At 38.3% G+C, this 14,294-nt stretch overlaps 1 protein-coding gene across 1 annotated transcript in view; it reads right to left on the minus strand.

Annotated features, from left to right (window-relative positions):
- The window catches only part of DISC1 (DISC1 scaffold protein), a 311,403-nt gene that overhangs the window by 202,233 nt on the left and 94,876 nt on the right, over positions 1 to 14,294 (minus strand). Inside the window, 2 exon segments of the mRNA XM_067535895.1 lie at positions 6,834 to 7,069; positions 10,435 to 10,564. Of these exon segments, the coding sequence (XP_067391996.1) occupies positions 6,834 to 7,069; positions 10,435 to 10,564 (366 nt within the window).

The raw sequence follows: 14,294 nt of genomic DNA on the forward strand, positions 1-14,294 counted from the left end.
AGGCCAGGTGAGACTGCAAGACTTGAGAGCAGGCAACCGTAAGACGTCATGAACACGTTGTGTAACCATTACCACCTTCTTGGCCTTCCATGCACAGATCCCTCCAAACACACAAAGATACTGGTACCTGCCTCACCCCTTAGCAGAAATCGATTTCTGCTATGAAGCTGTTCTTCCTTCCCACTCCTCACACTTGCACCTCCCATACATATCCCCTCTATTGCCACACAGAGTGAATAAGTAGATCCGTCAACCCAAAAGTGTACAGTGTATTTGTTATGCATGTATATTTACAGAAATACCAAGAAAAAGATTACACCAGAAAAACATACATGTGCAGCATATTATCTGACAAACAACAGATGTCCTTTCAAAATGGTAAGGCACAGTTACCTCTGCATTCTCTAAAACTACAGCTCTTTACAACTGACATTTTTGTTTTAATGTGGATGCGACCAAACATGACTAAACCCGGATTTCCTAACTGCCTTCCATGTGCCCTGCTAACCAACAGGTCAATAAGGGATGTCATATGAGCACACACTTTGTAAAACAATAAACTGGGTGTACAGCAGAATCCCCTAATGATACCATATGTATGTACAGTACAGTCTGAAAGGCAAATCTGTTTTTCATATTGTTAAACAACATATTGAGCAACCATGTTTTTCTTACTTCACCCATCCCTCCTTTCTCAGATAAATCAATCTTACTAAAAACAAGATCTTTTGACTCAATCAGGTTTTGTCCTCAACTGAGATTGCAGAATGGTTCAACAATATTCCAACTAATAACATTTTCACCCCCTGAGCATTTGAACTTCACTTTGAATTAATCTTTGTCAGATAAGCCTGGGGCAACACTACAGCAGAATGGACTGGTTACACGAAACTTCAAGATCAGTTCCTGGAGCCAATGGCCATGTCAGTACTGCAATAACTAATCCAGAGAATAAAGAATTTCCATATCTTCAGAAGATCACACACACACTGTGGAACCAATTTCTACCAATTAACATTTGGTGTGTGGCAAGGGTGGAAAGGGAGGCAGAGTGTTTCAAGTGCGCTGAAGGATATTTAATTGAATTTCCGTCTTGAATGGCATTCAGCTTCACAGACAATAGTCAGCACAGTGAAATCCATTTGGGGGATAATGTGCTGCTGAGTCACATGCCTAGTCTCACCTTGTGGATGTGGGTAAAATCATGAGACGCAAACTGTGAATAAATAAAAGTGAAACAGACTTTCTTGATTTTCACTGCTCAACAGAAAAATACAACAGAGTAAACAAAGAGTAGTGCTTAATTTGTGCCAGAGTTTGCCAGGACTGAGCCCCGGCACCTCTGGCGTGGCAGTTCATAGCCCCAGCACCTCTGGGCTTGCTGCATCAGTTATGTACGTAAAATAATTGCTTGAGCCCCAGCACCTCCTACATTACAAATTAAGCACTGACAAAGAGCATAGTGTTAAGTGAACTGAATCTTTAAAATTATTTAACTTAATAATCTGTGGTTATAAATTACATAGATAAAGAAATGTTTTTGGTTTACAGCAGGGGTGTTAAACATCCGGCCCACGGGCCGGATACGGCCCACCAACCTTTTTGGTCCGGCCCCTGGCAGCAGCGTGCGCTGCTGCAACATCTCACGGCGTTGGACTTTCTGGCAGTGGCACGCACTGGCGTCGTACCAAAATCTCGCAGCGGCGCGCGCTGCCACTAGATCTGTGTGCTTTGGCAGCAGCACATGGAGTGCTGTGTGCACGAGACACAGCGCTCAATAAACGGTTGCTAGATATTTAAACCTGTTTAACATTTTACTCACTGTTCTATAAATCTGTTTGATGCCTTCACAGAATTAAAAACAAACAATCCCAGTGGGGAAGGTAAAGGTGATAAAGGTAGGAGAAGAGAAAAAGAGAGATCTTTGAAATTCCAAAAAAGGAACAAATAACTTGCTTTAATTGGTCATTCATATTCCTATAGGTCCTGAAAAATAGGACCTGCTTCCTCCTGATTTCCCTACTAAAATGAGTGACTTCAGACATACTGTAAACAGATGTTCAATTTAATGGTTCTTCAAATTCCTATTCTAATTTCTTTTCTTCAGAAGAGTTGTGTTATTGCTCATTCTTGGCAGAAATGCCAAGAAGCAAATTAGGTTTGATTATATATAATGAAATTTGTCAAACTTTATTATAATACAGTACAATATAATACAATAATCTTAATTTTTACAAAATGTCAATTTATGGTACATATGGCCCACTTGAAGTACATTTAATTCAAATCTGGCCTGCCATAGGAAATTAGTTTGACACCCCTGGTTTACAACATATAGTTTTTAAATTGACAGTATCCCCTCTCTGTGTGGTCATCCACCATAAGGTATTCAAAGAGCTTCAAAACACAGATCCATCTTTCTTTGACTATTTCCAAAATGTCTCCTTTAGCTGAGAAAGAAGTGTGTTGTTGTGAGGGATGGACCTGAGCTCCTGTTGTAATCCTAGCTCTGCCACAGCCATACTGTATGATACTGGGCAAGTGACTTGCCTCTCTGTACTTCAATTTCCTCAAAAGTAAAATATGGATAGCAATCAATGCTTAGGCCCCTCACAAAGTTGTTATACAGAGTAGATTTGGGCAAAAAGGGTATCATATTAGCTCTATCAAATTAGCTTAACACAACTGAAAGCAAGCAAACGTATTTGCAGCCACATTACGAGGCCCTGTTTTAAGCATAGGATCCCTCCCTGTCCATTGAGATAGGGCCCAAAGTAGTGTATATAAAATGCTGAGTATGAAAAGAGCAATGTACGTTATATACTGTAAAGGAAGAAAGGAGAACAGCAGGATACAGACCATGGACTTCAGAAAAGCGGACTTTGACTCCCTCAGGGAACTGATGGGCAGGATTCCCTGGGAGGCTAATATGAGGGGGAAAGGAATCCAAGAGAGCTGGCTGTATTTTAAAGAAACCTTATTGAGGGCACAGGAGCAAACCATCCCGATGTGCAGAAAGAATAGCAAATATCACATAGAAAAGATGAACAAGAAAAACAAAGGTGCATTAGTAAGCTTGAAAAGAATGTTTGAAAAGAAAACTGATTAGCTTGGAACAACACTCAATCTACATTACAATAATTAGACATTAACTACTTGGCACTCTTGCTTCTGAACAAAAATACTTGTGCAATTAGTCTCCCTCTAAGAGTTTTTTCCTTGTTCTCCAAAGTTTGCTTTATCATGTTTCTATTGTATATTTAATAACATTTAGACCAAAAGAAAGCAAAATAATTTTTTTTTTACAGTCAATTGTGAGTTGCTGAATGAATTTAATTATAGTACACATTGTTTTAAGGGATACTTGACATCAGCCTTGCATTAGTCTATTGCTGAATGTGATTTATGTATAAAACAAATGAATAAGTAAAGGGACCTTTACAGCATCACTTTACTGGCTGGCATGATGCAGTTATTAAAACAGATACACAATATCTGCAACCTGGTACCCAGCCAGCTGGCCTTCAAACCCATCAGCGCCGAATGAGGCTCAGCTCTGTAGTACATATGCATAGATTCATTTTAATAATAAATGGCTAAAAGTTTGATTAATTGGTCAGCAAATAGCTCTGAACTCCTTAAAAGATTTTGAAATATTTCCTTTTAATGCTTCATAAAATAAAATCCACATTATCAGGTAACTCTTTTTCACATTAGGAATAAAGAAACTCAGTGGTTACAAACTCAACAATCTAATACTCTGCTAATTGTAACTAGGTATTTTAACCTTTCAATTGACACGCAAATATCTTCCCCAAAGGAATGTCAGTTCAGAATAAGATGACTAAAAGTGAAGGCCTTTTTCAGGCACATATAATTTCAAGTATGTTCAAGCAGCCATAAATTATTATTTATGCCAGTTGTGCTATTTTACAGTTGTAGCTTTTTTATCACATTATAAAGGGGTAACAGAGCATTTACTGGACCAGGTATAGATCATTGTGACCTTGGATATGCGTGACTTTATAGTCTTAAAGGAAAACTCCAGTCATTTGGCACAGCTTAAAAGATTGAAAGTTCACCTCTCACGACGAACAAATTGCATTTATTTTAGGAAAATATCTCTTGAACCCCTCTGGACACAGAAAGCCCTGAAAACAGCAGAGCCAGCAAGGTTCTCCTGTGCAAGTAGCAGGGAGCCCATGCTGGGCATCTGCAACGCCTGCAAACCATGCAGTACACCTCTGCCAGTGCTTTCTGCAGTCCAACATAGCACATGATTTTGGGTCAAAAAAGAAAGACAAGGGCAGAAATGGCAAACCAGTGCAAATCCCCCTTCCTCTACACTGAGGGAGTGCAATGGGAAATAGCTGGAGCAAAGGCTACTGAAGCCTGAGATAGCCACAGCAGTAAAGTTATTAGGAGAGGAGATTGCAATTACAGAGGTGCAAGAACACAGAACAGAGCTTGAGCAAATGGGCTGAGTGCAGGATTTGGCTCCATTATTGTGATTTATGTAATATCATAAGTGTGCATGATCTTTGTTGACACAAAATCAGTCAAGGTCCTATCCACAAAAGCTTATAATCTAAATTAAGTGAAAAAACAACAGTTGTTTTCAAGAGGGAACAGGAGGGGGGAAGAAACCATGACAGAGAAAGTACACAGCAGGAAGTTAACTGTTACGGTATTTCTGAGCCCATTACCAATAATGTCCCCCCACACATTTTTTCCGTAAAGCAGCACCATTATTTATGATGCTGGGACTATGAGACCCCATTTGCAAGAGTTCCTAGTCACTCAAATAGTGGTATAACAATCTGGGTATGCAATTATTTAGTTTATGCATTTTTAAAGAACTTTCAAGACAGAACATGTCAAGTACAATTAAAATCACTTATTGACAATGTAAGAAAGAAGAAGAAGGGAAAAAAAAAGATTGAATATGCTCCTGTAACCAAATCCAAAAATAACAGAGGGTACTGGAATCAAAGCATGGTCTCTGGCAACTGCTAGGCATCCAGACTGCAAGATAGTAGAGACACATTTTCACATAAAATAAAAAAAGGCACAGGAGCTACTAACAACAAAAAATTCACTGTACCATTACCCACCTGCTAGATTAGATTTTCAAACAAATAGAGATGAAATCTTTCTTTGGACATTCTGCTGACAATGTTTTAAAATAAATTAGCACATACAAATATCTCATTAATATTAATAAAAACAAAACAAACCCAGTAAATGTGAAGGGTAAAAGGAAGAGGAGAGAAAAATGTATATTGGTGACCAGATAGAAAATAAAGTTATGATCAACAGGATTCTTTTCTAGGGTCCTGCTGGCATACAAACACAGTGGGTAACATTTTCAAAAGTGATTTAGGAGCTTAAGTGCCATTAATATTCAGTAAGACATAGGTTCTGAAGTGCATCTAGTTACTTTTGTAAATGGGAGTTAGGTGCATTTGAAAATTTTACCCACTATGTCTATACTCTTCTATTTACATTTAGATAAGCCATCAGGCTGTGCACCTAACAAACTAATGCATCTCAAGATGCACTTTCCTTCCGTCTATTCCTACTCCATTGTTTGTTCCTATCACTCAGAATGTGTCTCTCTATTTAGATGGGAAGCAAGCATATCTTTTTAGTCTTTGTCTGTATGGTGCCTCGCACACGTTTTGAACATGCAAGGAATAAATTAAACTTACTACATTGCCAGTGCTGGGAAGAAAGTGTATGTGCTAGTAAATAAGAAGCATGTTGAAAGTGATGATGATTCATTAATAACTAAGGGAATGAAATGCTTTTTGTAAATTAGTCTTTGATCAAAACAAAAAAAGGAAGAATTTTAAACAACTGATGAAGAAGGATCCTGTAAAAATATCGATTGATAAGGAGTAGCTATATGAATCCTTAGAAACTCTGACCACGTATAAATCAACTTGATCAAATGATATAATTCCAAGTATATTAGGGGAATTAGCTAATGAATTTACTATTACATCCAAAAAACAACAACATTAAAATAATGTTAATGTAAAAAAATCAAGCACTCAAATATTAGGAAATGCCAGAATTAAGGTTGCCTGTGCAGCTGGTCAACCCCACCCCAAAAGAGAGTAGTTCAAGCAGGGCAAAGGGTGTGACAAGGCAGCCTTGGAGAGATGCTAATTCAGCCTCTGTGCATGGCCACAAATTAAAGCTGCCATCCCCTGGTATAACCCTCATGGAGGACGTTCATAAAAATCATTACCAGAACAAGAACAAGGAAAGAAGGAAGGAAGGAGGATTACTAAAGCCAGTTTGAGAAGTTGATATTAATGAATTAGGAAAAACAATTTAAACATTTATCTGTACAACGCAAGGCACAGTCAGAATATCAATTAAGAATAATAAGCACTGTTGCAAATCCAAAACATATTGTACTAAAGCGTGGGAAACTAAACCAGGTATAAACAAAAAACATTTATTGTCCAAGCTGAACAAAATGCAAATAATAGATAATTTGTAACAAGAAGTTTATTTTTTATACATCTTTCAAACTGAACAATCTGTGTTACTAAAAACAGTGCTTTTTAAAAAACGCATAATTTTTTTTCCAGACTGTCTCTCTTTAATGAATTATAGTGCAAGTACGTCTTCTTTTTTCTATCTACATTTCTTTGATTAGCTGGCTTTTTTTTTTTTTTTTTTAAATATACTTTCTTCTGAGCCAGGTAACCTTTGAACAGCATAAGGGAAAACAAATGACAGCTGATGCAATGGTTCAGCAGTAAAGATTCAAAGTGTCATTGAAAATATAATGGAAAATAATTAAAATGCATAAATACCTCTTGATGGTCCTTGGGAGATCCAAATTAAAAGGAATTTGATATGACGATGCTAAAGTGTCATCCAAGGCCTTGCTTATTTCTTGTAGCTCTCCCAAAGATACACAGCTAAGCAAGGCAGTCAATTCGCAGTCCTGCGTCTGAATAAGCCTATCCTGCTCTTCAATTTCTTTTCTTAATTGTTGATCTTTTGCTTCTAGCACAGCCAGCCTTGCTCTGAGGTCTTCAATTTCTTTCTGTATGGAGCAGAGACCAGCGTTTATTCATTAACCTTGTTAAGGAAAACAGTTTTGCTGCTAATAATAATACAGTACATTATAGACAGTACAGATAGCAGGTTAAAGGTGTCCAACTCTTTCCATTATAAGACTTCCTTTTCAGTTCCTTATAACTTTGCTAAACTTTAACCATTTGGTCTGAAATTTTCCATACTGGGTGTTTGCCACAGGTTGAATTTTTTTGGAAATTTTCAGCAAAAACAGTTTCACTGTTTCTCAGCACAAAGTTAGGGGGAAATACATTGTTTTGACCATGTTAAAATGTATTATAGACTATATATTACAGATGCTATATTGAGACGCTCTAACACCTCCATGCTTTGGAGTAGGCACTTAAAACTTGGCTGGAGATTTGCCCTTTGGCAGGGATGTATCTTCCGCTGTCCTTGTGAAAATCTGCTGAAATTTGGCCAAGTTACGAATCTCTGAAAACCTCAGTTTGCACATGCTCTGTATAGACTTGTTAGAGTTTGGCAGCTAAATTCGCTGAAGATTCAATCTAGATTAAGCATTCCATCTACACCAGTTCAGGGCTGCAGAAGCTCAGCAAGACTTTCCCTTCTATTGCTCCTCCCAACTGCCAATGTGGTGCCAGGCACAGGAAGAGACTCGGTCTCCTGTGCATTCAATACACCACAATTTTTAAGTTTGTAAAAAACATAAGAAATAACATTAGAAACCCTACATTAATACAATATTATAAGCTTGCAAAGTCAAGCACTCTTGTCCAAACTTAGTTCAGCCCCTGGTGCATTATCGTGCAGTCTTTAATGACATGATCACACACAAATTCTCAATAGGACCCCTGCCTCATTTTGTGCACAGAATGGATGGTGCTCTGGAAAGGAATGAGGATTGTGCAGTTAATAAGGCTGCTGACTACAGGACCCACACCTCATTTGTTGCAGAAGTCGGGAGGTGTGTAGCAGGTAGAGGATTGCAGGGAAGAGAAAGAATGTTTTTGTTGTCTAGGCAGCTGAATGCTAATCTGGAGAACTGAATTCTATCTTTGCCTGTGCCACACAGTTCTGCATTTTCTGGGTGCCTAACACCTGGGGGCTCTGACTTGCAGAGGTGATGAGCACTCATAACTGCAAAGAGAGTCATTGACAGCTGTGCTTTGAACACAAAGTGTTATAAAATGATATATTCTCTGAAAAATCAGGCCATAGGCATCTCATAATGGGCACCCAAAATTAGTGTGTATTTTGATATTCATGTCTCTGTATCTTAATTCTCCATCTGTAAAATGGAAATAATACTGCCTTTCGTTACTGGGATGCCACGAAGATACATTCATTAATGTTTGTGAAGCACTCAGATACAATAATGATGAGCACCACAGAAAAACTCATCAGGAAATTAATAATTCTGTGTTCAGAGCAGGATTTGAATAGTGTGCTGGGGCTACACAGTGAAAAATAATGAGGATAAAATGGAACATTGAATAGCTGCTCATTCATTGAGCACCATCCAGCCTGTGCATTGAATGAGGAAAGGGTCCTATCAAAAACATAGTATATGATCACATAAAATACTGTCTCATAATGCATACACACAAGGGGGCTGAATTAAGGATGCAGAGGCAACTTTGTATTAGACATTTCCTAACTTCTGAGACCTTGACATTGCAACCTTAGCATTCTTTTAATGTCATTTTTTAATATAATTTAAATAAAGGTTAACAATATTCAGTAAGGCAGTAATGCTCCCTTTGAGAAAGGAATATTTTAAAGTTTGCCAGACTGTAAAAATTATTCCAATTTTACATTTGTACTACTTAGCATAAGAAGAAACAGTTCTTGCACATTAAAAGGATCAAATTAGCTCAAAGAATTCAACTTACTGCAATGTTGCACAGTAGATGCATCAATTATTTTCTTTTTTCTTAGAAGTAGCAGCAAGAGAACAGAGCAGCTGATATTTCATCCCACAGGCATTTGTCAAGGAGATAAAGGTCAGCAGGCCAAAAACATCAGTTTTGTTTCTCTGAGTCTCAGATCAGGATTTTAGTGTGCACAAAGAACATTTCCTTCTCTGTACTACTGATTTGGGAATACTGCCAGAATTTTAGTTGGCCTCACTTAATACAAAGCCCTCCACATTCTTTGGAAAAATACTAATTTTAAAGACCGCAATAAGAGACTTAGGGAATGTACAGGAAGAACAGAATTGGGTTTATAACACATTTTCATATTCAAGGTATCAAAAATATGTTATACTATAATTACTTAGATGCTGGTACTGCAGAGCCTGCATAAGCAAAAGAGGAAGCTAGTATACACTCAAGAATAGTTCACATGCATTCTTAGAGGACTGAAACCTATTTTACTGAGAATGGAAATTTTGGCTCGTAAACTGCAGTTATCTTCTGTTCTTTTCCAGAAACGTCCTCTTGCTGCCACGCGAGATGACAGAAAGGACCTTAATTTTGCACTGTTACTGAAGAAATTATCTGTTTCTTTAATTTATATCCTTTCCACCTCACCTCTTCTTACCACTGGACATACTGAAAACAATTAAAAATAAGGAACCCTGAAAAACAGATCAGAAGAATACAGCTACAAGTCTTTAGTTAGCCCTTCAGGATGATGCTTTCTTTGGTGTAATCATTGAAGTTTATCAGGAATATTAGAGAAAAGACGGTTTCATTCTTAGGAAATAAGGAATAGAGCCTTTTGGGTGGTGGGAACATGAAGAAAAGATCTAAAGTATAGTTGAAGATTATTTTTAAACAAACATTACAGCAGCAGCCATTTAAAAAGTTAACATTTGTCAACTATTACCACACAAATACTTCCTATTCTAAATGGAGAGGGAGATCAATCTCAAGTATCAGCATATAATTACTGTGTGCAAATGCTGACTTTTTAATGACAATCACTGTGTCCATACAAAATGTACGGATCATCTTTCATGAACAAAAGCTGGCAAGTCACATACTGATAATCAAATCTGAACAGAAGTGAATAAGGAGATTGTTTTCTTCAAAACTCTCTTTTTGTCTTCAAATAAAAACTTCTAAAGATCAGTGAAGCATAGAGAAGGGAAATTAGACCTGTGAAAATAAAGAGCATACTTTAAAGATAATGAGGAAAGCATGCACATGAGCAACTGAGTCTTCAACTCCTTCTTGTCTGTAATGAGATTCACACTACCCCTCCTCCAGTCATCACTGAGATAATCAAATGGACTACGGCCAAGTCTCTAATTGCTGCACAAAAACAGTAAACCATACTATCAGTTTGTTTAATTCAGCATGAACGCCTGTAAGGTACATTCTCCCCCGGTGGTTTTTGCAACAACTTTACTTTTCTTCTTACCTGTAACCACTGCTTTTCTTGAAGCAGCTGATCTCTTTTTGTGGTTGAAACCTGTAGCCTCTTTTGGTAAGCAGGACTCAAAAGCCTTTGCTCATTTTTTTGCCAGAGCTGGGCTTCTTCATTAACAACCCTTTAAAAATGACAAACATTAAATATAAATGTTACTACTGGGTATTCAATTCCTACAGAATAAAAGGAAATGCACTGTGTCACCCTAGGAGTCGTGATGGTCCATCATCAAAACAGAATGACTGCATCTTTAAAGAACGTTATTTAAGAAACTAAAGTGCTTTTTCCTTTACATAGTCCCATTATTTTATCAAACACTGACTCTGTTTTCATAGGTTGCTCATGAAGGGAAGAGGAAGACCTGTACAGCTTCAGGCTTCCCCCAGCTATCTCATTTTTCAGCATATTCACTCATCACTGTCTTGAATGAGTGGCTGGAGACAAACTAAGGAATGTAATTTCCCATCACTGAAAAAAAATCTTCAGAAATGAAATTTAGAAACTATCTGGAGCATTTTCTGGGACTTCTGTCAGCTTTTGGAGGTCACATTAGAGATCAGCTGGAGTCTGGTTATATGATGCCAACTTTTGCACCTCTCCTATACGGAAAGCTCTTTTAAATTTACGGTCAGTGGGACTCTTCACAGCAGTAAGCACTATGCTCAATAATAAATGTTTGCATGATTGGGCCCGAAGGTAATCAAAACAGTACATTAAGTGCCAAATTTATAATGAGCCTCTCAAATTGCACCTGCAAATAGTGCAGACATGTTTTCTTATGTATTTCTCTGCATATGTGCAAGCAAACGAGCAACGGCATTTCTCTGTCCATTTATACGTACAAGTATTTGTAGGTGTAGTAAGTATAAGACCTGTCATAAGGCCTATAAAACAGGCTAAGGCCTAAGTGGAAAAAGTGAAGTGAACAGGAATATAAGTGGAAAAAACCAAGCTAGCTGAAATTGGCACAGGAAAGTCCTGATACTGCAAGTATATAGATTGCCAAAATATTACTAAAATGCAAATTATGTAGCAGGTACAGGAGGCACTGAGATATCAAAGAGAACTAACTCCCTAAAATGACACTTTGATGAACAGAAATGACTAAAAGGTGATAAATGGAGTTGTTTTGCCCAAATCAATCAATTAACGGAAAAAGGTGGTTTTAGACTACGTCAAGAGGGTGGCAACTACCTACGTCAAAGGGGGCAGAACAAAATTATAGGTAACAATGTATAAAAGAGGATGTCAGAAGGAACAAAGTTGTCCGGTCTAGGGGATAACGGAAAGTCCCGCCGTTGGGCCGTGGCCATTGTAACACCGCCTATACGAAACTGACCCAGAGATACTCTGTAGGTCACTTCTTATTGTGCTGCATGCAATAAACCTGGCCTGGGTGCCTTCGTTGCTCAGCTAATTCGTGGTCGTGTCGATTCATTCAATCGTGAGAGCCATCTCCGTTTCCTGATCAGAGCTGGGACAGCATCTGCACAGGGACACACGCACACAGCCTATACTGATAAACATCGGTGGCCAACATACTGTACCACAGTAGGGTTTCCCCAAACATTACAGGTGCATTTTTAATATCTCACTGAAAAACTCTGGTCCCAAATAAATACATCGGTCAAAGACAAATTTTCAAACATGACTACCTAAAGTAAGACTGCAAAATTATATCTGCTGTACATAATACATATACAAGTCTGACCACATGATTTTGTCTGCATGCATAAATGTGTATCTTGCACACAGAAAAGGCAAATCATACCCATTTTGCTGGGACAACTTAGATGCAACAGCAGCAAATTCACATGGCTATGATGTAGCCATGGTTGCATGTAGAATGGACTTCCATCTTGAAAGATCTCTTGCAAATTTTCCTTCAGCAAGAGTTAGTCTGGGAGATTTCTGGCTTACGTCCCTCAAAAATGAATCTTCCAACCTCATTCATAGTCAGCCTTGTGCTCTACTTCCTTCTGTAAAAGCACACCATTTTCTGCATGCTGGACATAACCCCACCTTTGCAGTCGTCTTGTTCTGAATTGGAGCAAAACTAGAGCCTGACAAAATTGTCTAAGCGTTTTCCTGTTTGTGACAAACTTAAAACCAATGGATGTTAAGAATACGCTGTCAACTTTGACACTGAAAACTGTTTGGTTTCTTCTCCTCAACTGTTTTTAACAGTCTTGTTTCTGCTGCATATACCAAAGTTGACATCACTACCACGTTGTCACATATACATCCTGCTGTCCAAACAGAGCCTTTCAAGACATGGAAACGCCACTGATTGCAAGACTGATCTGATGTATGACTTCTTCGGATAAACCAACTACCCAGACAACTATTCACCCATTCAACGTTATTGCCATCTACATGCAGTGCCAGTAGTCGTTCATTTCCATTTTATAGGAGGCATGCATAGCTTTGCTTGTATCACCATTGATCTTAAGTCCCATAGATTTTGCAGTTTTCCACAGCTCTTCCAGAATTAGCTGTAGTTGATCTGTAGTTTCTCCAAGTAAGGCAATATCATCCATATATTCAAAAGGCTCCAGAGATGAATCTTGAAACTTCACACTTCCTACTTTGGCTCAATCACTTTTATCATCACCTGGTCTATTTAAACATTAAATAATGTAGGTGAGAGAATGCATCCCTGGAGACCTCCTTTTTCTACTGAAACCAATCTGTAATATAACCATAGATCCTCACACAGCTAAAAGTACTGCAGTACAGTTTGTCCATGAGGCACACCAAATCCTGAGGCACATCAGACTGGCATAATAGTATCCATAGTACTGATTAACGCTCTAAGTCAAAAGCAGCTGCAAAGTCTATAAACACAATATTAACTTTCTTTTGTCACTCTTTTCATTTTTCAGCAATATTCTGCAGAGCGCATATAGCATGGATTGTAGATTGATCTGTACGGAAACCACAGTGGTTGTCTCTCGTTTTTGGGCTGAGACAGTATACCAGTTGGTTTAGCAGTAAGATCACTAATACCTTCCCTGGAACTGAGCAGCAGCAGCATTATTTTCCTATAATTTGAACAAACTGATGACTCTCATTTTAAAAAAAAGAGAAAAAAAGAAGGGATGATGCAGCTCCTTTTCCAATCTTCTGGAATGCACTCGGTTTCCCAAACAACTATATGAAGGCAGTGAACTAAATCCAGGCCTCCACCCTTTAGCAGTTCTGGTGAAATACTGTCAAGACAAAGTGCTTTACCATTTCAGAACTTTTTGACTGAAAGCATCACTTCCTCTATTGTCACCAACTTGTTTTCTGCTGGATTCATTTTTTAATTAAGTTGTAGTTTACATCTTGGCAGTGATCTGTTCATTCATTCACAAAAATGCTCATGCCAAAGCTTAAGTTGGGCATCGATATCCTGACATTAATTCTCCATTTTTTGTCTAACTGGCAGACATTATGAGAATGGATTTCCAATTAGGACCTTTAGAGCCTCAAATACCCATTGCTGATCATGTCTTTCAGAGACTTCCACAACGCACTGCACCATACTATTCCAGCAAACCAAACCAAACCCCTGGGATCTTTACTCCAAATGCCGATCTCAAGCCCAGATAAAGTGGGAGGGCTGGCCAATGGCCTGACAAGTCACCCCTGTAAAATATTTCTAGCTTTGACGTGTGGAAGAAAAGAACATAGAACTTCAACAGGTTCATCTGCAACTCACACAGAACCAAGCGTCAGGACTCCGCTAAATATTCTACTACATGCAGAGGAGTTGGACCGTATGATGATGTTTCTTCCATAAATCAGAGAGAAGCACCGGATATAAAGATGGTAAGTCCGCTTCTGCAATGACATCAGTATCTGAG

The sequence above is a fragment of the Emydura macquarii genome, unplaced genomic scaffold (assembly GCF_026122565.2).
Source record: "Emydura macquarii macquarii isolate MOO-44397 ecotype Brisbane River unplaced genomic scaffold, CSIRO-AGI_Emac_v2 contig_3517, whole genome shotgun sequence".
Lineage (NCBI taxonomy): Eukaryota > Metazoa > Chordata > Testudines > Chelidae > Emydura > Emydura macquarii.